This window comes from Papaver somniferum, chromosome 1 (assembly GCF_003573695.1).
Source record: "Papaver somniferum cultivar HN1 chromosome 1, ASM357369v1, whole genome shotgun sequence".
NCBI classification, from domain to species: domain Eukaryota; kingdom Viridiplantae; phylum Streptophyta; class Magnoliopsida; order Ranunculales; family Papaveraceae; genus Papaver; species Papaver somniferum.
In genome coordinates, this window is record NC_039358.1 from 59,210,439 (window position 1) to 59,234,156 (window position 23,718).

Sequence of the window (23,718 nt, forward strand, 5' to 3'; positions counted from 1 at the left end):
ATAATTATATATATACACTAATATATCTGCCGGGTGATTGAATTAATCATTTCCAAAAATTGTTGTTGAAAAATAGATACAAAATCATTTCCAAATCTTAAAAGTAAAACCTAATAAAGCAATATTCTTTAAAATTTGAAAGTGGAAAAAAACGTAGATATATACACACAAATTTATGCACTTTTAAATCTTAAATGGTAGGTTATTCAAAATTGTGTTAAGTACTAATTTTAAATTAAAAAAAAGTTGCTTGTAAAATTTAATCCCAACTATTACACGTACATATCTTGCAAACACCCTAACAAGGTAATATTTTTAGTATGAAGTTCAGCGATCAAACATGATATGGTGATCTTAACTGCCGATTATGGGCAGATAGTCGACCAAGTTAAGATTGTTGTTACTATTAAAGAAAACGTGAATTTCAAGGTAAGGCATTTATCTGAACTATACTCAGGATCACATCACAAAATGCTGGAGATTGATATAATTTTCTTTGATATCAAATAATTTAGAGATTTATTCCTTTGGAATTTGGAAGTGATGTGGATCTTCCAGAGCAGTAGGTTCAACTAAGAATGCATATGCAGAGAAGGTTCGTATTTGTCGAGTAATTGAAGCTGAAGGGATTCCCTACCCACACCTCATTTCCAATTTGCTTCGTTGGTTAGTTTTTCCCAAATTTCACATAGGATGGATGACTTCTCCAAGAGACAAAGTCATTATCTTGGGTGATAGAAATCAAGGAAAATTATCCTTTTATGTTGATAGAATTCTATTTATGGTTTCCTAAACAGTGTTTTTCGGGAGTCAATTTGACAAGATATTATACATATTACAGTCAAAATTCCGAGGAGTTGTTCAAACTTCTGTCTGTGTAGATGTTATTCTATAAATCATTATTGGAGGCCAGAAACAACGCGTGATGATAATGCTTATTCTTATAACTTGTTGGGTAGACTATTTGTGTATTTTTTACTCTTTTAGTTGTTTCAACGAGGAAAAAGACATTAGCTACTAATACGATTGAAGCCGGGAATGATCCAAGAATCCTGAGAAAATCTTTATACATCAAATCACCAACTAACACTCTTTCATTCAATGGCTTATTGTTTTATGAGAGAAGAAAACTAATAAAATCCTTGAAAACGAATATGTACCAGATGAGCAAGTTATGAAGAACATCCAAGGTCCGCAATTGTAGAGTGGTTTTCAAAACTATTATTTCAAGTCCACTTAGATACCAATTTTGAGTCTTTTCCCCCACATGCAGAGGCACTATCCAACTCCAATACATATTACCAATTGCATACTCGGTTTATGTGGATATTTCTCCTGATGCTAAGTAAACCATTGTGGATGAATAACTTGATCAGTTTGTCTGAGAGAGTGCATTACTTGTATCTATGAATCATAATCATATTTGTGCATGGGATGTCGTGAAGGTGAACTAGATTTGCTTCATTTCTGAGTGTATATCAATAAAATCTTTGTGGTACAATATGAACTTCCAATGTGTATCATAGTAATTTTTCTAAGAGAGTGCATTACCTTCATCCATGAATCATGTATGTGCACATGATGACGTCAAGGTGAACTATAGATTTGCTTTGTTTCTGGGTGTACGCCAATAATTTTTTTGTCGTATAGTCTGAATGCATATTGGAAGCTTTTTAGTGCAAGGTTACTGCAAATTGATCACATTTTTATTATTGTTTCTGTAATGAAATGATGTAACATGTACTGTCAAGAACCAAACTAAACAACATATTCAACAAAACTACATCAGATAAAATATTCACCTCTATGATAAGATTTTCTAAGGACAAAACAATATAGAAAAAAGAAATAAAAAAAATCTGATTCACAGAACATACACGCCCTTTTATCATTCTTCATCCACCAATCGACTAGAACCTATCCTTTCACAAAGGCTTTAACGTAAACTCCCATCTTTGAAACAAAATATTCCTTGACTTACAATTTGCTTGCGAGCCATCATGTGGCTCATATTATCAATACTAGGTGGTGCGCCCATGCTTTGCACGGGCTCAAGTTCCCAAATAAAAATTAAATTTCCCTGGTTGAGCTGAGTTTTCAATGCCCCTGTGTCAATTATATATTTCTTTGAGCTTGTAACAATTCTCAGCTTTCAACTGTTTAAGTCATGCCCTTGCAAGGGGTTTGACTTTTAAGAACATAGGTATCCTCCAACTCCCAATGTTCACGTTGCAAACTTATTGGTATGATATGTTGCGATGGCTCAACAATACATAATGTTCATACGTTGACATGAACATGCAAGTAGTAAAACATGGCAAGTAAATTTCAAAAGACAGAAAAATATAAATTAGCCAGTAAGAAAAAGTATACAACAGTTTCCCAATTTGTAAAGTATAAACCAGGGATAGCCTAGTTCTACTCTTAGGTATCAACTTAATGCACCATGGAATCCTAAGGGTCAGCAACTTGAACTACTACATGAGACCACTAATTAAACTCCTCTTTAAACTGGGTCGAAACATTCCCTTGAAGTAATTATATCTTGAAGATCAGTAATGCTCAACATATTTTCTATATTCGCAATCTAAAAGGCGTTAATATTCAAATTTTTATGATCTACAACTAACCTTTTCTTCATTGTCTTCTTTGTCTTCCCCGTCTTCTTAGCAAACATTCTGCTTTTATTTCAAACTATCACTACAAAAATATCAACAGTCTAATGTAAACATAATAATTATAGTCTTCCAAAATATTGAAATTACTTAGGAGTTCCTTACTTAACCTCAGTTTCAGTAACAAATATACCTTCTCTTGAGTAAATTTTTGATGGGGGCAAATACTGATCATGGGGGACGAATAGGAATTCGACACTTGTACACGGTAATTTATATATTAAGTATCAATATCACCATTGCTACTAATTTCACTTCATATACCTGCTGGACCTCTGACTCTTTCCGTTTTCCATGAATATCATCTTAACATGCAGCCACCCTATAGGGCGGTGCCATGATCATTAGCCATAAACCGTTTACCTTGTTTTTCTTTAACCTCCTCATCATCAAAGCTTATATATGTCCATAATAAGTGTCACTCTACCCTTTGCCACCAATTTAACCTTCGTCAGCAATTATTGACACCCTTCTCTGCATACACAACAAACTTGACGCTAGCCTGCACAAACATCACCAATAAATTTTTAGATAATGGTTTATATACTTCTTCATGTTTTAGTCTTCTAGATAGATGCTATATAACAAAAATTTAACTAAAAACTTCGTGCTATGAAAAATAAGAGAATAACATTTGAGAAATATAGTGTTACTAACAAAATCAAAACCACAATACTGAACATCAAAGAAAAGAGGTACAACCATGTACAAAATAAACTGTGTTACGAATAGCGTGAATCCAATGTATGCAAGGTGGTACAACTATGTAAGAAACAAAAATTGTGTCACAAATAGTGTGAACTCAATATATGAAACTGATGAGCATGTCAGTATCCCAGCAAGCATTAATATCTATCTATAACATAAAACAATTATTTAAAAAAACGCAAAATACAGAGATACTAAGTTAGTAATGAAAATACTCCCAAGCGAAAGTGCCTCGCAAACCAGCAAGGATATGAAAATTATGAACATGGGGTAACTAAGTAACAAATCAAGACCAACAGTTGTTTATAGCTAACTAATCATAAATCAAGCATTCAATATGTTTTAGTCTAACTTGTCTAAACAATGGCAAGATTGTTGTGACCGCTAACTCAGTAATATTTAGATTAATTAAGAGTCGCACCCTTATGCTCTTTAGATTAATTAAGAGTCGCACCCTTATGCTCTTCTTGAATAACTGGAGAGATAATGCAAGAGTATGTAAACTTAGAAACCTCAAACCAATTATACCTGGTATTGTTAAAAGACCTCCCCGTTTCAAACTGGTAGACCTTTATCTGGAAAATAAAACAACTAAAGAACATGATCTAAAGACCATGATTATTGCGAACAAAAAGAAACGCCATGGAATCGGTATCTATTTTAGATATTCCCTTCTATTAATTATGTTTTGCTCTCCTGGTGATTTCCTCCATCATTGCTGATACATGTCATCACCTGCAAAATCAAATCCTACTTGGAAAAAAAAAGAAGGAAATAAAGAATAATTAGGGTTTTAGGAAAAAGTTTAATATATCTGTCATGAGTATTACCAAAACACATCCACGTACCTATGTGGACAAAAATCACACAACCTGCAACAACAAAAAAATCAAATCAGTCAAAATACAACATAGAAAAGAAAAAAAGACTTGCATAGGATAAAATACCCGTGATATGTTGTACAACAAAAATCCAAATTGTACTAACCTACCATAAACTAATATCCTCTAAAAACAAATAAGAAAAATAACTTTTGATTGAACGGGGAAGAGAAAGAGAACGGGGAGAAGCGCCGGGTAAAACAAAGAGCGATGAGAGGTAAGTGAAAGAGAAAACGGAAATTAGGGCGTAGAAATAAAATACGATGGAGAAGTGGGGTCGAAATACTCAAAATTGGTGGTGGGAAAAAACGAATGATTTTTATTGGTCTAAATACAGTAGGTGGAGCCAGAAGCTCCAAGAAGAGAGTTTGATTTAGCTTTTAACCACAACGGAGGAAAATCACCCGAAATTATATTATTAAAGTTGTTACACCCGTGTTTTGCACGGGCTTAGATATCTTATATAGAAAAAAAATATGAAATAAGGAAATTAGGTAACTATGATTGATTGAACCATTTAGTATTAAGAATGTATCTTCCAGGTGGTTGTTTTATTTAAATACCCGGTTAAAGTGTAGTACGATAGTTGAACCATTTACAAAGTTCAGTTGAACACTCGAAAAAAAAAGTAATTTACATAGTTCATTGCTATATCAGTATTGCCTCCATTTCAGTGAGTGAAAGTGAGCTTTTCACCAGCTGATACTTGTACGAACAACTTCAAGCTACAAATTCATTATACCCGTTGACTGGGATACTAACATGTAGCGTTTGTTCTCATACGCTGAACAGATTACCAAAGAGAGTCTTAACATTAGTTGAACACCCCAATCTTTTTTATGTATCTTGTATTACAAACTGGCCTTCAACGAATACTATGAATGGTTTTGTACAGATCTTGCTTTGCTTCAGCCACAAACCCTTTATAACCAGATTAATGAGAGCTCCCATGCATCACCTAATCCAGTTCTGTAGGTTATGGAAGCACACGCTTGCTGGAGCACAGTCCTTATAGACTCAATCTATCTGCAGGAGTGGAAGTTGTCTGCATCTGGATCACTCACGCTGACTGCAACTGGAACATTCACACTGAAAACAACAGAGATGGGAAATCAATGATATTAGTTTGGTACATGCCAGACATATCTTGGTCTTTTTGTATCTTGCATCACAACCTGACTACTACCAAAAAAATTGGTGAATGATTTAATACAAATGTAATATTCCTAAGTGAAGTGCAATAACCTTCATACCATTACCTATGAAACTAAGAAGAAGAAAAAAAAATTGTAATCGCACTATCGTGGTTCTAAAATTTATTGGTCTCTTACATATTTGAGAGCAAACCTTTCGGATAGTGCAACTGATTATTAGCTCAGTTCACTACTTAAGTCAGTATTTAGCATCAAAAACTTCTCCATCATGATTCACCGAATCCACTGCGAACATCGTTTTTATTCTGTCTGTTAGACAATTTTCCTAATTCAAAATTAGCCAAGTTCTTTGTCTTAATCATATCCATGGCCCTAACCAATATTCAAATTTGGAAAACGTAGATCTAAACATGGGATATATAAAAGAAAAAAAAAAACTACCTACAAAAGAATAATTTAAAGAAAATAACTATAAAACATAAATTATCTTTTCGATCTTCAAGCCACTGCCTGACATGCATAACTTTATCGCTCTCATCCTTCGACTCATTAGCAACCACAACTATAACATGATTATCCATGACTTCAGCTCTAGTTAGTTCTTCCTATAAATCTCCCCCTCATTCTAAATTGGGTTAGCATTAGTACATCTAACAGGTTTTGCTTCAAACGCAGTGAATATTACATGTACAAATGCTAACCAAGTGCAACTTGGGGCAGCATTCTCTGCCTATGTAGCATCGAGAGTTGAGTTCAGCTAGGACACCAAGCCATTTTAATAATGATAAAGTCATCTCAAGTTAAATCCTTTTACTGGTAACTCAATTATCTTCACTGACATAACTCCTTAGTCTTAAAAGAATTGAACCTCACAATCGTCTATACTCTGAAGATCCTAAAATCTAATTTCTTAAGCTGCTCCTACTTGCAGAAAAATAGTGGTAATGTACGAATCAATTAAAAGAAAACGAAACCAAATGAACAAAAGCTTATAAAGTACAAAGGAAAACTAAAAGTTTTTATAAAACCATCGAACCACTCTTGATCAGGAGGTGAGTTTATTACCATGTTTAATGAAATCACATGTTTCAGGCATTGAAGTTGCACTCATTTGTAGTGGGCCTAGTGGCTGAAGCATCAAAGTTCTTTTCTAGAAAAGCTAAACTTATTAGAAGATAATGGGTGCGGAATCAACTCCACATATCCAAGTACACATATACTTGATATAAAACTGCATCTCGTACCCTGCCAAATATCCCATGCATCAAAATTTAATCTCACAAAAAGAATAAATCAAGACATACGACTTTAGAAGAATAAATCAGAACGAAACTAAAAGAAAAAAAGAAAAACGATATTAAGAACAACATGGGGCAAGATGAAGAGCATCAATTTACAATAAAAATGGATTGCTGGCTCGCTGCTATATATCAAAGAACTAATCAATGACGATACAAAAATTGGCTGATACAGTTCAATCAGCCACACAATCAAATGATGTTGATACCAAATCAGCCTGATATATTATCTTGCTATATAGTATAAAATTGCAAGCTAGCATAAGTAAACAGAACATAAACACTTTCATAGAATACACATAGTTCAATCAGCTTCCTACTAAATCAAAAACCAATATAACAAAACCAAAATTGAGAAGAGCAAAAAACATTCACCTTTTAGGTTAGCAAAACATTCACTTTTTAGGCATAAATCACCTGTTGGTGGAGGTAATTGAGGTGGCTTAGCAACGGTTTAGAACTTGATCCAAGAAGACTAAACCTCGCCTGCAAAATCAAAGCGGAAAGACTGAAATCGAGTGAATAACTATTAGAAACCGGATATTAACCTCACGTGTAAAATCTGCTTGGAAACGATGTAAAAAAAAGGAAGGTTTTTCAAAAATCACCGAAAATATTAGAATAGAGTTGGGGTTTAGTTGCAGAGCGAAACGCTATTTTTATTTTTATTTTTCGATTGAGACGCAAGCTATTTTTTTTTAGGATTGATATTTGTGGTGTTCCCGTAAGAAATATTAGTGGTGTGAAAACCTCTTAGATTTCTATTGGTCAATGTTTTTTTATGCGGCAAAAAGCTCTAAGAAGAGAGCTTGATTCAACTTTTAACCACAGCAGAGGAAAATCACCTGAAATCATATTATTAATGGGGAAGTATACTCTTTACTTTCGTGTTTTAAATTTTGAAGACACCACTAATACGTCTTACGAGCAAGTGATTATAAAGTACGAGGACTTGTTTCAAGCCTGCATGAGCTTCTAGGTTTTAGTCTTTCTTTTTCTTACAATTTTTTTCTTTATTTCATACAATCTTTTCCTTTTGCATATTCCACTTTGGGTTTGAACATTTTCTCGTTTGTGGTGGCAAACATGGACCAAAACTCCACCGGTCATTAGTAACTCTCTAGTCTCTAGTAGTGAAACAATCTAATGTAACGGTATGTGTAATCTGACCACCAAATATTACAGTATCTTGTAACTTTGGCTTTACCGCTACGTCTATTATCGAAGAACGTCCAGTGCCAAAATAACTGAATGGGTAAGTCATCAATCCCTAAAACGGACTATGTAATGTATTTCTGAATTCTTTCATTCAAAATGAATAAAATCTCCCCAAATAGAATTCGAACCTACGACCAATCAGTTAACAGCCGACCGCTCTACCACTGAACTACTGAGCAACAACGGGAAATTCGAGCTCATAGAGTTCAATTCCCAACTACTGTTCGAATGAAATTTTGTTTCGGAAATGCAGAACTAATTTCTTTCGGACACCTAAAAAAAACGTTAACTCGGATATCTGAAGCAGTTTTAGGTCTATATCGGGTTAACTCGGCAAAGTCTTTACTCATAACACTGAAGAAGAAGAATAAGCGAAAGGAACAAATCCGAAATACATTCAGGTGGAAGAAGAAGAAGATGGGAACCTTGGGGAAAGCCGTTTACACCGTTGGATTTTGGATCCGTGAAACTGGTCAAGCCATTGATCGTCTTGGTTCTCGCCTGCAAGGAAAATATCATTTCCATGAACAATGTATGCTTTATTCAATCCTTCACTTCTAACTCTTTCTCCTTTTGTTTATTTTCAATGTCCTAATTAACCCTAGTTTCCCTTCACAGTTCTGATTCTAATTAAAAGATTTAGTTGATGTTAGATGAATTATTATTTGATTGTTTTGAATGTGATTTAAGCAAGCTCATTTTTTTGACATTTCCCCCTTCATTGGATGTCAATTTGGTTGTGAGGGTCGAACTAAAGTTAGGGTTTCAATGATTTTGTTCCTTTTAGATTTTGCCATTTGAATTGAGACTTGGGACTTGCATTTGTGCTTGAGGGATTGTTTGTTGTTCGTTTTCTTCGATAGGAACATGGTAGCGATTTGTTTGTTAAAAGGACCTTTGACCTTGTTTCAATAATTTATCTGAAGACACATAGTTGTTAATATTGAACTAAGTCAAAATATTCAGTATTCAGAACTAGGATCAAAATAGCAGTTTCAGCCATTGCAGTAGTATTTGGTTAGTCAGTTGCAAAATTGGTAGTCTGATAACTGATTGTATCACTAATAAGTCTTCGCGGTTACATTTCAGCTCAGCTGTTTCTTTTTCTTTTTACCTTTTGATATAGAGGTTGTGGTTTAGTTACTTTTCGAGGTGTATGTCAAGCTTTTGTGCATCATAGTTTGAAGAACATTCTTAAACCAATAATCCGAGTGCCTCGTGCTTATCATATTGGGTCAGTAGGTCATTGAGCAGCGAGTGTTATTTTAGGAGCACCTGCACACGGACTTCAGGAGGTTCTACGGAATTTGTCAATGTCCGGAATTGGCAATCAAATGAAAATTCATGTTATTTTTCCCCAACATGATCGAAGAGCAAGGTCCGAAATGGCGTAACCTACTGATTAAGGAAGGACATTTATTTTGAAATTTTGATTCCATGTTTCTGTTGATACCACGGTCATTTACTTTCTTGACTTTCAACTATTTAGCATGTATATTTGCAATTTCATTTTCATTTTTGTTTTTATGTTGTAACTTTTCCCTTTTGAGTTCTCTAATCTTTACTTCATCAGTAGATTGAAAACTGTTGGTTGTTTGTCATGGCATTCTGTGTGTGCAATGTAAACACGCGAGATTCATTTTTCTTTCCATCTAATGCTTTTGATATAATTCATTTTTCTTTCATCTAACTTCTTTATTATCATGTCATCCAGTATCGAGGCATAGAACACTCATGAACATATTTGACAAAGCTCCAAGCGTTCATAGAGATGCATTTGTCGCCCCCAGTGCATCTATCACTGGAGATGTCCATGTGGGCCGAGGATCCTCTATCTGGTATGGATGTGTTCTACGAGGTAAGTTTGTTGTGAGTGGAAGTTGAGGATTTTTTCTTTATATCGTTTATATCCACATTTCCATCTTTAAATTTAACATTTTACTCTTTTTCCAAAGAGACTGTTTTACATTCTTCTCGACCCATAGTCAGGTGTCACATTGCAGTTAACAGTTAAGATGCTTAAAGTTTCTCTGTCTTAATTAAATGAATCACCATTAGGTATTCATAAGAACATAGTTATGGAATAAACATCATCTAGAACATTATCTGGTGTGTCTAATGTGAGGTTATTAGTGGATACTTGGATTTATTGAACTAGTGAAGTGGGGATATCCTCTGAATGCAGATTAGTGGATACCGCGCCATTCCAAACCTATATATAGTTTTGCCTAGATGGTTGACTATCCTCATGTATGGCCTCATCCCACAGACAATGTTGTGTCCTGTAGCTGTCCTAGTCCAACTTCTACAGGGCCATGTTCAGGCTGATATTGGTTAACACGGATAGGCATTCTGGTTATGGCTGCATCTCTGTCAGTACCAAATACTTGGAGCATGAAACTCATTTACGTCAAGCATAAAGAAGACTCTAAACCACTTAAACCACTTGAATATTTCTTTGCTAGCCTTAGCTTTAGCTAATCATGTTTATATTTTTTAGGCGAAACGATCCTCCCTTGTTTCTTATAGAGTTTCAACTTAACTCTAAACCACTTGAACAATTTCTTCGCTAGCCTTAGCTTTAGCTTATCATGCTTATTTTTTTTAGGCAAAACGATCTTCCTTGTTTCTCATAGAGTTTCAGCTCAACTCGACATATTTTTGTATTTGACAATGCTTATAAGGTGTTTATAAAAAAAAATGTTTTACTATGTGCAGGTGACGCGAACAGCATCAGTATCGGTTCAGGAACTAATATACAGGACAACTCCATTGTGCATGTAGCAAAATCTAATCTACAAGGGAAAGTCTTACCAACTACCATTGGAGACAATGTTACTGTAGGTAAGAGTATGCTACCACTTCTGTTCATGTTAGCGTTTCTGTATCCACCTCTCATTTTGAAGAGCTAGTTTGGTTAAGCATGTAGGATAGTTACGAATAAACTCATGTTATAATTTAGAACTTTATACTGAGCAGGTCACAGTGCCATCTTACATGGTTGCACTGTGGAGGATGAGGCTGTTGTTGGTACTGGGGCAACTCTGCTTGACGGGGTAGTTGTCGAGAAACACGCAATGGTTGCTGCTGGATCTCTAGTGAGACAGGATACTAGGATCCCATATGGAGAGGTTTGTCTGCAAACACAACAGCTTTTAATATTTTTTTGTGTTTAAAACAACCAAAATGTCACTGTGTCTATACTTTTTTTTCTTTCAATCCTCATTGACAAAATCTTCCAACTGCCCATCGCATGTATGATAGTTGAACAGCATTCCCCTCAGGTCTCCGAGATTAGTATGTTGCTCACTGAGTCTCTCACCTAATCTGTATTCCCTTTACTGTATACCGTATTCCATCCTATATTCCATCCTATGCCTATCCCAAAACAAAATCTTAATCTCTTATGTCATAAAGCACTCATTGATCGAGCCGTTGTAGTCAAAGTGTCAACCACAGGCATGCTCGAAACTTGGGTAACCTTGTAAGCAATTTTCAGATTATTCTTCTCCGATCAACAGTTTCCAGACATTGTCTTTTGTTTTCCTTAGCAAACCGGGTTTACCAAGTCAACTAATGTATGTGCCTAAAGAGAGAAATAAAGTAGCTGATATACTATCTAAATTGGCTAGAGTGGATAAAGTCAGTGAAACTTGGGTTGATAATGTTCCTCCTGTGATTATACCACGGTTACAGGAAGATGCACGTCATGTAGCAGTTTCTTAACTTAAATAAAAAATCTTCTTCTGCTCCAAAAAAAAAAAAAAAAAGAAAAGAAAAAAGTAATGTATCCCAATGCTCACTTACGTGACAGGTTTGGGGAGGTAATCCAGCGAAGTTCCTGAGGAAACTTACAGAAGAGGAAATATCTTTTAACTCTCAGTCAGCTATCAACTACACCAGCTTAGCACAGGCCCATGCAGCTGAGAATGCAAAATCTTTTGAAGAGACCGAATTTTTAAAGTCTCTGAAACTGAAGTTTGCTCAGCAAGATGAGGAGCATGATTCAACATCGGTTGCTCTTCCTGACAATGCTATACCTGACCAATCACCAAAGGTTGCTGCTTAAGTTAAATGTTCTCTAAGATGAGTAAATTTTAAAGGTTTGTTATCAACACAACTTATATAGTGTGAGGGGGTGTTATGGTGAATTGGGTTCCACTTCAAATAATTTTTGGTACTAAGCCGTGCTGCGGCAATACCAGGCCTTCCCAGGTCTATCAGGAACACTGTTTTCAGGTTTCTTAGACAGAATTTATGCCACAGATTAGCAGATTTCGATGTTTTCCACCACTGTAAGATGTGATCTTGGTTTAAATTTACTAGGAATGTACTTAGAGGTTCCAGATTGGACAGAATAAGTAATCTTTATGAATTTGTTATTATTCCTTCCTGTTTGAACTTTTACAAGTTTTGCTTGCATCCTCACAGTTCCTATTTCTTCTTGGTATCTCATCACTATCAAGCATCATTATTATTATGGTTTTAATGATGTTTTAAGACTGGTGGTGGACGTGGTTCCCCCGATTAGAGTTGTAATTTGTAAAGTCAAGCATGGAAACAAGAGACTTAGAATTGGTTGACTAAGTGTAATACTATAATATGGTTCAGGCTTTTCAGGTCTTTGGAATTTTGCTACAGAAGTTAGTGATAGATATTGCTTGATACTAAAATAGTAATACTTCTACACAGTACTTTTACTTTGCAGTTTTTAACTTTATCTTGACCTAATCCATCTACAATTTCTGTTGGTAACTATTAGACAGTGATGATTTCACTTGCAAACAAAGCTTTCTTCTTACTTTCTCCTTCTTTAATGGCTGCAATGATTTAGGACTTGAGAAGACATTATTATTGTCTGTAACATGCCCATGTGATGGCTTTGTAGTTTTAATCCAAGTGTAGTTTTGTGCACCTATATTGGAGAATGCTGCTTATTTTGAACATTTTGGACCTTCAGCAAGTCAGCAGTGACTAGTATGATCAAAGATTATCGTTTCTCTTTTGGTCAGTCCCCTTTGAAAGAACTAACCAAAGTTAAAGGGAATGTCTTTAGTTTTAGTACATTAATTTATGTTTAGTTCAGAACCTACATCTTCCAAAGAAAGCCGAAGGAAAACATGCGTCTAATGATCAAAGTAAAGAAAAAGAAGTTAAAACTTAGTGTTATCATAAACATCATTATATTTCGTGGGTCCAAAACTAATATTTCCTAGAGCAAAATTCATAAACGAAATGAAAGACACTTGATTTGACTGAAAGTAAACGAAGTGACTTTAATGGCCATTGGTTTTGGAAGATTTTATCTAGAATGCATCTTTTGCTAGATCTTGATGCCCACATGCATAATGTACATTTACTTTCGGCACAACCATGGTAGAGTTGACTACATCATTAAGGAAACTAATTGGGAAGGATTAGGCTTTTAATCAGAGAGGGGCAACAGGGTGAGAATTAAAGAGACATTTCACTTTTGTACTTGTCATTCAAACTTCACAGGCCAAACATATAAAAAACAGCTACTACTACATGATGTACAGTACTACAGTGCATGCAGCAGCAGCAACAAGGAGTACTGTTTTCCCACGATGAGCACATGTTGAGCAAAAACTTCTATTCTCTTGTTGCCCAGGCCGGTAAAATGCTGCATCCATCTAAACCCCATAACCTTTTGAGACCCATAGTAATAAGTTTCGTCGGAACAATTACCGACCAGTATCTTTGCCGCACTTTGGAGGAAAAAAATGGGGATAACCAGATAACCGCGTTTTTGCACGGTGGGATGCAATTGTGGTGCAAAGTTGGCACATAGAGTTACCAAATTTTCCGGGTAATCGGTACCTAATCAAAAACATCCGGTCAACCATACGACGTTTCCGGAAACACTGTAGCAGCCTTGGTGGGGTTGTGGTCTTATGAGAAACAAAAACCAAAGAAAGGGAAAAGGAGTATCAGGCTAGAAACTGGTAGGACCAGCATATGAAAGCGCGCCGGTTTTGATCTTTTAAAACTCGGTGCTAAATTATTGCAGAGGAACCCAAGGAATATAAATTAACTTTTGTCTCTTTTCTCTCCGATTAATCGCCGCGTTTATTATTCTATTATATCCCCAAACTCAACCATAATCTTCGCTGAACTGCGGTTTGACCGTGCCGAATATGACCACGCGTCAAAATTTGTTTGAGATCCGAGATCAGCCATTAGATGGGAATATATTTACAGAAATGCCATTAACGGCTATAAACTCGAGGCGGTACATTGAGTTTTGATGGTAATGATTAGCACTTTATATTAGCACTTTATATTAGTCTCCTTTGATGGGGTTCATACGAAAACCGGTTCTGTCCGAGTATGGTTTTTGGAGTATTAAAAGATATTTTTTTTGCAAAAAAAAAATATTTCAAGAAATGATGTATGCCATTGGCAAAAGTGTGTTAACGACGTTTTCATAATAAACCAAAAAAACATGATGATCATATTTCTATGATTAGCAATGGTGGGATCTTATCCGGATAAATTTTACACATATATAGTATTGGATTCATGCAGAACATTAGTTCAAACTTATCAGTCTAATCCAAAATATATTTATGTAGCACCACAAACTGGTCCAGCCCAGAGACTGCCTTCCATGATCAGCTACACGCTCGCTGTTCATAACTCATGATTATATCTTGGAACTGATTCAAGCAATTTATAAAAGAAAGGTCTCGCTTTTTGGGTATAAAGAATTTCATGGGAGACACTTAGAGGTATGAAAGAGACAACTGAGTAAAACAATAAAAAGATAGGACAATCTGACGTGGACAGGTCTAAAACAAAAACCGAAAGTACTTATCCATCTATCAAATAATTGAGCCATCCTATATGATATATGACTATTGCTAAACCAAGAACAGCCACAATTTGGCATTTCTATGATGGCTACTGCTCATATCAACAATTTCCTGATTGAGAGCACTAATATTCAGGATTAAGGAGGTAACCTCCCTTTTTGTGTTTAGTCAACATAATCACATAGATTTTCATAACCATTTTTGTAATAATATTAGGTACGTAGCTAACACTAACTAGAGTGGTCCTCATATATCATCATCATTAACATCCCTTTTTGTGTTTAATCAACCAAACAGAGATTCAAAAGGTATCATTTGGTGCCCCAAATTAATCTTTATTTAGAAGTGTGCACTTTTTCACTCAAACAAAGCAAAATAGAAAAAATCCACAATTATAGAAACTCAAAAATTTAGGGAATAATTCCCATTTCACCTCTAAATCTAACTTAATACTTTTTCAAGTTCGAGTCCTATTTTTCTTGAGCAAATCCAGCTAGACTTTTTTTTTTTCCTTTTTTTTGTTATTAGAAAAGAAGATACATTACATTAAGTACTTGAACTAAATTTACATAAGAAAGGAGTATTTAATGAAATCGCCAGACTCGTGAGCGGAGATTCAATCCGTTGGCCAACTGGACTAACCCTCCATGGTTAGCTAGCCAGAACAATTCTCATTTCTAGGACTGTCAATGGATAAAAATCCGTCGGATATTGACAATACCGATAAGGTTAAGGTTAAGGGTTATCGGATATCCGGTATCCGATAATATCCGTTGGAATTCAAAAATTCAATATTGATAAGGTTAAGGATAAGCTATCGGAAATTATTCCGTTAATTTCCGTTATCTACTCATGATACAAAAAACTTTCAATAATTTCCGATAATTCCCGGTAATATTCACTAATTTCCGTTAATATTCGATAATTTCTGATATTTACTTAGGAGAGACGTAATCAAATGGCTAAAGAGTAAACCTAAAGGGTATTAGGTATCGAAAATTTCCGAAAATTTTATGATATAGTTATACACTAACGATATCAGATATTAACCTAACGGAAACTCCCTTTACCGATACCGTTATGTTAATAAACAGATATCCGTTACGTTAAGGTTATCGGATAACTGTTATGTCGGATATTAACCTAACGGAATCCGGATGTTCGGAAACGGATACGGATATCGAATACCCACTGACAGCCCTACCCATTTCTCATAAACAAATCCGGCTAGCCAGGTCTCACTTCCCATCCAACATCCATCCCAAATTATGCACAATTTTTTAAAATAGATTTTTACAGGAATTTGAAAAAATGACAGTGAATTCCCACTTTCTACATTATTACCGGAATAACCGGTTAAATTGTATAAATCGGCGATTTAGTTAAATAAAGAAAAGAAAATGGTACAGCACTACAGCCAGTAATGTTCTCTACAGTAAAGTACAGATAGTCAATAGTCATAGAGAGAGTCACCTCCTCCTTCCTCTCTCCTTCTAAACTAAAACCATTTCCGTTTTCACATCGTTTGCCTTTTTCCTCCTTTCCCTTTCATCTTCTTCTTGATTCTGATTCTCCACTCAGATTTTCTCTGAGTTGAGAGAAGAAAGAAATTTCAGAAACCCTAGAAAAAAGTGTGATTGGTCTCTGTCTGTCTCATGGCGGATTTTGCAGTGAAGAAAAGTTCAGCAAAGAAAGTATCTAATAAAGGGAATGGAAATGGATATACTGGCGGCGGTGGTGGTGGTGGTAGTAAGACTGTGTATGATGATGTATTTGGAGGTCCGCCGAAATTTGGAGTTCCGAGTATTGGTTCTTCTGGGATGATTGATGATTATAGTGAGATTTTTGGTGGTTTTAACTCAACTCGTGTTTCTTCTATACCTATTTTGGATCTTCCGGTTGTTGATGAAAAAGATGTTTCGATTGATGTGAGGAGTTCGAAATTTGATTATTCTGAAGTTTTTGGTGGTTTTAATGGGTTGGATTTTGCTGTCTCGTATGAAGAATTGTTAGCTGCGGAATCTAAAGGAGGTGGCGGCGAAAGTTCTTCTGATGATGCCTGGTAAACACTTGTTTGCTTCGATTTCATTTCTCTTATTTTATTGTTTTTTTGTTTGTTGTTTGCTCTTATTTTTTGCTTGTTTTGTTTTTTGGTACTATTTTTTGTTGAACAAAATGTTAGTGTTGAACTGGGGAAATCAGCTAAAACACTAGTTTTTAGTCGTAATGGAGATGATGGGAGGAGGGTTTTGATTGAGATGAGCTGAATTTGGAGAAAGGGAAGTTTCACAATTGATCACAAAGAAAGTGAATAAGATTCCTAGGTTTTCATGGGGTTGCTAGGAAAGATTCATTTTGCAAGGCATTTGAGTCCATAGTTAGCGGAGTATTTCGGTTTCTTGGTTCTTTAATGGGGTTAAGCCCTAGTGGTAAGATGCTTTTAAATGGAGAAATGGAGAGACAAGAATTTTGTGAGATAGGATATTTGGGATTATTTGGCTAGAAAGAGTTTTTCGAAGATTTTGTTCTTGCCCTTTTTGGTTGAGTGCTGGAAGTGTCCCGTTGTTGAATTGGGTAACGAAGCAGGGAAATTAGATACCAATGAAGGATAGAATCATTTGGTTCTTATAGTTGTAAGAACTTATTGTATACAATTTGTTGTAATTTCTTACTTGTCTGATCCCTGATGTTATCCGGAAGAAACAAACATCTCTGAAATTGATAGGCTGAACATAGTTAAGGACCTTACATGTTTGTTCTCTAAACATGTTTTGGTGAATGTGCAGGACCTCGGCAGAAACAGGTTCTCCCTCAGAGGGGTCAAACGAAGATCCTGCTTGTTCAGAAACCAATCAAACTTTCTCAAATGAAGAGTCTTACGAGTCCGATGGTGTAAAGCAGTTCAATGTGTCGTATCAAAAGTCTAATCAGATAAGCAGAGATGGCGAGATTACTGCAACCACACACATAGCTCAACTTAATTCTGTTCCAGCATTTACGTTTTTAGTTGATGAAAGCATTCCTTCTCAAAATGCAGAGGACAACACATTGGACCAGGTAACCAAATTCCATAGTCTTGATTTGGATTTTGGTGATCACGTAAATGAAGAAAATGATCTCGAGGAAACCATATCAGACCAGTCCGTCTATCATGGCATTGCACAAATATCTAAACATCAAACAAACCATCTCAAGGAGACCATTTCCTACGAACCTTTCTTTCCGGCTGTCAGAGAGCTTTCTGAAAGTGATTCGGTACATCAAAGAAACCATCACAAGGAAACTACCTCATTCCAACCTATCTCTCATGCTGTGAGGCAGATTTCTGAAGGTGATTCAATACATCCGAAAAACCATCTCAAGGATACTAGTTTAGGCCAGTCTGTTACTGTAACTCGTATTCCCGAGAGAGCTCTGGAACCTCATGGAAAGCCTGGCGGAAACGGAACTCATCCCAGTAAGGGGTATCTAACAGTTTCAGAAATTAATCTTAAGACAAATCCCTGTCATGTAACTCATATTCCAGAGAGAGCTCTGGAACCTCCAGCAAAGCCTGGTGGAAATGGAACTCATCCTAGTAAGGGGTTTGTAACAGTCTCAGAAATTAATCTCAGGACAAATCCCTGTCATGTACCGCCTCCATCAAGACCACCACCAAAAGTATCTATTTGGCGAGGAGATTCCAAGATATATACAGCTTCACACCCAAGGGCTTCTTACAATTCTGTCCTTCAAAGGGCTGTTAGTGATAGTTCAGCACAATTCTTTGACGTGGAAGTAGATGCAAGTTCATCCGCAGAAGCCTCTGCAGCTGCAATGAAAGAAGCAATGGACTTTGCCCAAGCAAGACTTAAAAGTGCAAAAGAATTAATGGAAAGAAAGAAGGATGGCCTTCAAAATCGTAAGAAGTTGGGTTTCAAGGACGAGTCTAAATCTATGAAAAAAAGGGAGTTGGAAGCTGCACCTCAAGCTCAATTTTCGAATGAGAAGCCTAATGACATACCTGAGCATGCTGACAAGGAAATAAAAGGTATCAATGTGGAGGATAGGGCCTCGAGGGTAGTAGAGGTTGATGAAGATTCGGGGGTGACTGGAAAGAAAATTGTCAATGCATCTGAAGAGATGGCTGAACAAAATTATAGGCAGGACACTGGATCAATGCAAGCATCCCATGGGGAAGAAGAAGATGGAGAATGGAAGGTAGAGGAACAATATTATGAGTTAGTGCAAACAGTTATTCACAGAGCAGTTATGGAGACCTCCAAACATGAAAGTGTAGAAGACATGAAATCCACTCGAAGAGAATCAGAAGTAGCTCATGATGAAAACACAAAAGCAGCTCTCGAGCTTAATATGCGAGGAGAGTACGAAAAGGAATTGGATGTTGCTCAAGAGGTCTGCAATCATGAAAGAAATGACAATCATTGTAATGTGGAACTTGAGAAGGAAGACGATGAAAAGAAGCTAAAGGAACCTAGCAATGAATCTGTGTCTAAACTTGAACAGACCCATGTACAGGAGGAAATTGAGCAATTTCAGGAAGAGGAACGCAAACGTGAGGAATTCGAGGAGAGAGAAAAAATGGCACGTGAAAGGCAGGAACATGAGAAGAGACTTGAAGAGGCTCGCAAACAAGAAGAAAATGAGAGGAGGCAAATAGAAGAAAATGAACGTGAAGAAAGCAAGAAGAGGTTGAAAGAGTCTCGAGAGAGAGAAGAAGAAGATGCAAAGCTTTTAAAGGAAGCCCAGGAGCTAGAAGAGAAGCGACGAGAGGAAGCTCATGAACATGAGAGAAGACTTAAAGAGGAACTTGAAAGGGAAGAAAATGAGAAGAAACTAAAAGAAGCTCATGAAAGGGAGGTAAACGAGAAGAGACTAAAAGAAACTCGTGAAAAGGAAGATAATGAAAGGAGAGTAAGAGAAGCTCTTGAGAAGGAGGAAAATGAAAGGAGACTAAGAGAAGCTCTCGAGAGGGAGGAAAATGAAAGGAGACTAAGAGAGAGTCTCGAGAGGGAGGAAAATGAAAGGAGACTAAGAGAGAGTATCGAGAGGGAGGAAAATGAAAGGAGACTAAGAGAAGCTCTCGAGAGGGAGGAAACTGAAAGGAGACTACGAGAAGAGGAGGAGGAATTTGAAAAGAGGCAAACAGAGACTCGTGAGAGGGAAGAACAAGAGCGAAAAGTAAAAGAGGCTCGTGAGCAGGAAGAAAACTTGAGGAGACAACAAGAGCTCAAGAGGGAGGAGAATGAGAAGAATGCGAAAGCAGCTCAAGAGGCTCTTGTGCATAGTAAGGGTGAGGAGAATCTGAAAGCGTCAGCTGGATGCCTAGAGAATGCTGATAGTGGGAATACAAAGAAGGCAGCCGAAGAAGCATGTAGGCAGGATGAAGATAAAGTTTTAGCTCAAATGTCGAGCGAACCTGATCTCGAGAAAATTAGGGAAGCTGATCGTGGGACTAAGTTACAGGACGGTGAAAAGAATTTTGCAGAAGTTCAAACCGTCGTTTCGCAAGAAAAAATTGGGAGGAGTAAGAAAATGTCCCAAGGTGCTCTTGAACAGGAAGAGAACAATTGTGCAGCCCAGAGAAAGAAGCAGTTGGTTGAAAATGGGAGGAAACTGGAAGCAGCTCATCCCACTAATGTTATGGATGCGAATGGTCTTAATGCAAGTAAAAATATCGAGAAAAAAAATAAGGCTGAATCACTTTCGCTGGAAGAGAGGGAGAAGGAAAAAAGGATGCAAAGAGAAAGGGACCGTGAGGTAGAGCGCTTGAGAAAGGTCGAAGAGGATAGAGAAAGGGAAAGGGAAAGAGAAAAAGATAGGATGGCTGTTGAAAGAGCAACAAGGGAAGCACGTGAAAGGGCACTTGCTGATGCCCGTGAACGAGCGGAAAGGGCAGCAGTTGAGAGAGCAACTGCTGAAGCTAGGCAAAGAGCTGTTGCTGAGGCCCGAGAAAGATTAGATAGGGCTTCTGCCGTGGCACGGGAGAAATCAGTAGCTGAGAAGTCTTTTACTGAAGGCAAGATAAGGGCAGAGCGTGATGCCAGACTTAGGTTAGAGCGTGCTGCTGTGGAGAGAGCAACTGCAGAGGCTAGGGAGCGTGCTGCAGAAAAACTGAAGTCTGATAAGGCTGCTTTTGGTGCAAGAGATCGGACAGAAAGAACTTACTCCGAGAAGTATTCATCTACTTCCAGGGATAGTGGAATAAGGCACAGTTCATCTTTCTCTGTGAGTACAATCATTTTAAACTGTATGGTATTGCATCTACTATTCCTTTATGAATATGCTTTGATGTCATTCATTCTTATGGTAACTAACTAATTAATTACAGGATTTACGGGATACTCAACACCAAAGCTCAGGCGCTTCCAATAGTTTCCAGAGAAACTCTAACTCTTCCAACCATGGTGTGTGGTTATATTAAGCTGCCTCAGAAATGGTTACATGATTCAGCATCTATTTTTACCAGGTTTCATTTATGTTTCCGCTACCGTTCCCAATATTTTTCTTCAATATCATTTTGCAGCGTCCAACGTTAGCGAGCGATATCAAGGAGCCGAAATTGAATCAGCTCAGAGGTGTAAAGCTAGGTTAGAGAGGCATCAACGGACAGTTGAGCGTGCGGTAAGTCTAATCTTTTCCTTTCAAGGTGGATGGATTGGTTTCCCTAAACCAAAATGTTCTCATGCTCTCTGTTCTCTTTCCAGGCAAAGGCTTTAGCAGAAAAGAACATGCGGGATCTTCTTGCTCAGCGAGAGCAAGCAGAGAGAAATGTATATAGTCTTTTCACGCTCTTAAGAATCTCTATAGACCATTGACTTTGAATAAATATTCTAGATCTAATTTTGAATTTTGATTGCAGAGATTCTCAGATACTCTGGATGCAGAGGTCAGAAGGTGGTCGAATGGAAAAGAAGGAAACTTGCGAGCATTGCTGTCGACGTTGCAATATGTATGTGCTGTGGTTTTATAATGGTATTTAGTATCCTTGTTCTGCTTACTTATTGCTCTTTTTGGCAGATCCTTGGTCCGGACAGTGGTTGGCATCCAGTCCCATTGACAGAAGTGATAACAGCTGTTGCCGTAAAGAAAGCCTACAGGAAAGCCACTCTTTGTGTCCATCCCGATAAATTGCAGCAACGAGGTGCTACCATTCAGCAGAAGTACATATGCGAGAAGGTTTTCGATCTTTTAAAGGTGCATTTTTTGGCCCTTTCATAAACATCAACTGGAGAATGCATTTCTCTTCATACAAGTCTCATCTGGTTCCTGTCAATGGTTTGCTCAACTTTAAAGACTTATGCCCCTAGTACTTACCTTACTGCCCTAGTTGGTATTCTTTTCATCCGTCTTGTTGCTTAGGGACCTCAACAGGTACTTCTTGTTATGGCTGCGACAATCCCCTCTTTAAACATGAACAGACAATTATAAGTGTTCAAAACAAATGCCGTGTAAGCCTTACGGTAATATATTAATTCTCGGCATGTCTTCACTACTACTCACCTGTCACACTTAATTAGGTACGCAGACCTCCTTAATTTAGGAAGAAAGTTCTCAAGGCTAGAGGGTCGAGCAGAAATTTTAGGGATCTACTGATGAATTCTGAAGTATGCTACTCAGGCGTGACAGTGTCATTTGCCAGTAAAGTCATCAGAATTTCATAAAAAGAAAAGAAATACCCCACCTTGTTAGCTAAATGGAAATAAAGCGCCAAAAAGAAGAAAGAAGTTCCTCTTATTTGTTTTCTGGCTGTGTTACATCTTATCTTGTGTGGATCTTGTTATCCTGCAGTACAAATCGTTTTTTATCATCTTTACTTGTACTTTTTTCCCCACCTTGTCAAAGTTTGTTTCGAAATTCGAAATGTTCTTCAAATCCTCATTTGTTTTATTTTTTTAATGCCACAGGAGGCTTGGAACAAATTCAACTCAGAGGAGCGCTAATAGTGAAGGCCTCGTAGGAAGCGCAAATAGTGGAGGCTTCTGCATTTCTTTTTTGCTGGTGCATGCCGATAGTTTTGGGTTTGGGGGGGTCACATTCTTGTAATTTTAAAATCTTAATTAGTAGTGAAGTAAATATTTATTTTGTTTAGAGCTTTTTGCAGGCATTCTTTCTTGTATATGGCCACAGCTCTAGTATAGTCAGTCACGTGTAGTTCCAGAAAACTTTGTCAAATCAGTTTGGAAATCTAATTATAATTTATTCACTCGGTGTTCCTTCCAAATGGCAAATCTATGATCTCAAAAATTACTCTTTAAACTGTGCAGTAATTTTTGTTTGAACAGGGTTCCAGTCCATAAATCCGAATCATTGCGTCGGTCCATTAATGAACAATCATGTTATAGGGGCGGCATGTTCCATTAGAGGGACGGCAAGTGAATAGGACAAAAAGGGTCATTACATGGTAATTCCAAGTGCCCCTTATAAAATAAAAACTGAAAAATTGACCCTTACATGGTTTAGTGTTGATAATCTAGTTTAGTTTTGATAATCAAATTTCACTTATATTTACTCCAAAACAAATCAAAATCAGCTTTTTCGGAGAAGAAAAAAAAAGCTTTTGTGATATTTGTGAAACCCTACATTTTGATTCACTCAACCAAAATGAGTGATTCCAGTGACAAATTTGAGATGGGTGAATATCTATATGTCGCTCAAAATTATCTAAAGTACGTAAAAAAATAAAAACTTTTACATTTTCAGAAGAACTTACGGTTGGAATTGTGCTCTTGACCAACCGTAACTCTGTGTTACGGTTCGTAAATTATCGAATACCAACCGTAACTGGTTCAATTTGGGAAAATTCAATCGGAATACCAATTACGGTTGGAAAAAAAAAATTCGGTACGAACCGTAACCTAATTACGGTTTGAAACATGACAGCATATAGAAACCGTAACAAATAACGGTTGGTAACTAATGAATAGAGACCAACCATAACCGACTTA

The 23,718-nt window shown here is 36.8% G+C and overlaps 2 protein-coding genes and 2 long non-coding RNA genes across 6 annotated transcripts; 2 read left to right on the top strand and 2 right to left on the bottom strand.

Annotated features, from left to right (window-relative positions):
* Positions 1–2,332: 2,332 nt before the first annotated feature.
* On the bottom strand, positions 2,333–4,480 carry LOC113329396. 2 transcript variants are annotated; one of them, XR_003349861.1, is made up of 5 exons: positions 4,371–4,480; positions 4,232–4,255; positions 3,912–4,133; positions 2,809–3,177; positions 2,333–2,700 (listed from the first exon to the last, which is right to left on the bottom strand). It is a non-coding gene; the product is annotated as an uncharacterized LOC113329396 (long non-coding RNA). The 2 variants fall into 2 exon arrangements; XR_003349860.1 differs by having other exon boundaries at positions 2,333–3,177.
* Positions 4,481–4,896: 416 nt separating this feature from the next.
* Positions 4,897–7,397, bottom strand: LOC113329407. Of its 2 annotated transcripts, XR_003349868.1 has the most exons (4): positions 7,325–7,397; positions 7,092–7,202; positions 6,484–6,663; positions 4,897–5,353 (listed from the first exon to the last, which is right to left on the bottom strand). It is a non-coding gene; the product is annotated as an uncharacterized LOC113329407 (long non-coding RNA). The 2 variants fall into 2 exon arrangements; XR_003349865.1 differs by having other exon boundaries at positions 7,092–7,384.
* An 863-nt stretch (positions 7,398–8,260) lies between these two features.
* On the top strand, positions 8,261–12,341 carry LOC113288271 (gamma carbonic anhydrase 1, mitochondrial-like). The gene is made up of 5 exons (XM_026537258.1): positions 8,261–8,466; positions 9,649–9,792; positions 10,653–10,778; positions 10,914–11,065; positions 11,749–12,341. The coding sequence occupies exons 1-5, from the start codon at positions 8,352–8,354 to the stop codon at positions 12,001–12,003; spliced, it is 792 nt and encodes a 263-aa protein (XP_026393043.1). The 5' UTR covers positions 8,261–8,351; the 3' UTR covers positions 12,004–12,341.
* A 3,887-nt stretch (positions 12,342–16,228) lies between these two features.
* LOC113288277 (auxilin-like protein 1) lies at positions 16,229–22,976 on the top strand. The gene is made up of 8 exons (XM_026537267.1): positions 16,229–16,832; positions 17,557–20,998; positions 21,102–21,177; positions 21,297–21,394; positions 21,478–21,543; positions 21,633–21,722; positions 21,791–21,967; positions 22,678–22,976. Exons 1-8 carry the CDS (start codon positions 16,426–16,428, stop codon positions 22,711–22,713), a joined length of 4,392 nt encoding a protein of 1,463 aa, XP_026393052.1. The 5' UTR covers positions 16,229–16,425; the 3' UTR covers positions 22,714–22,976.
* Positions 22,977–23,718: the final 742 nt, after the last annotated feature.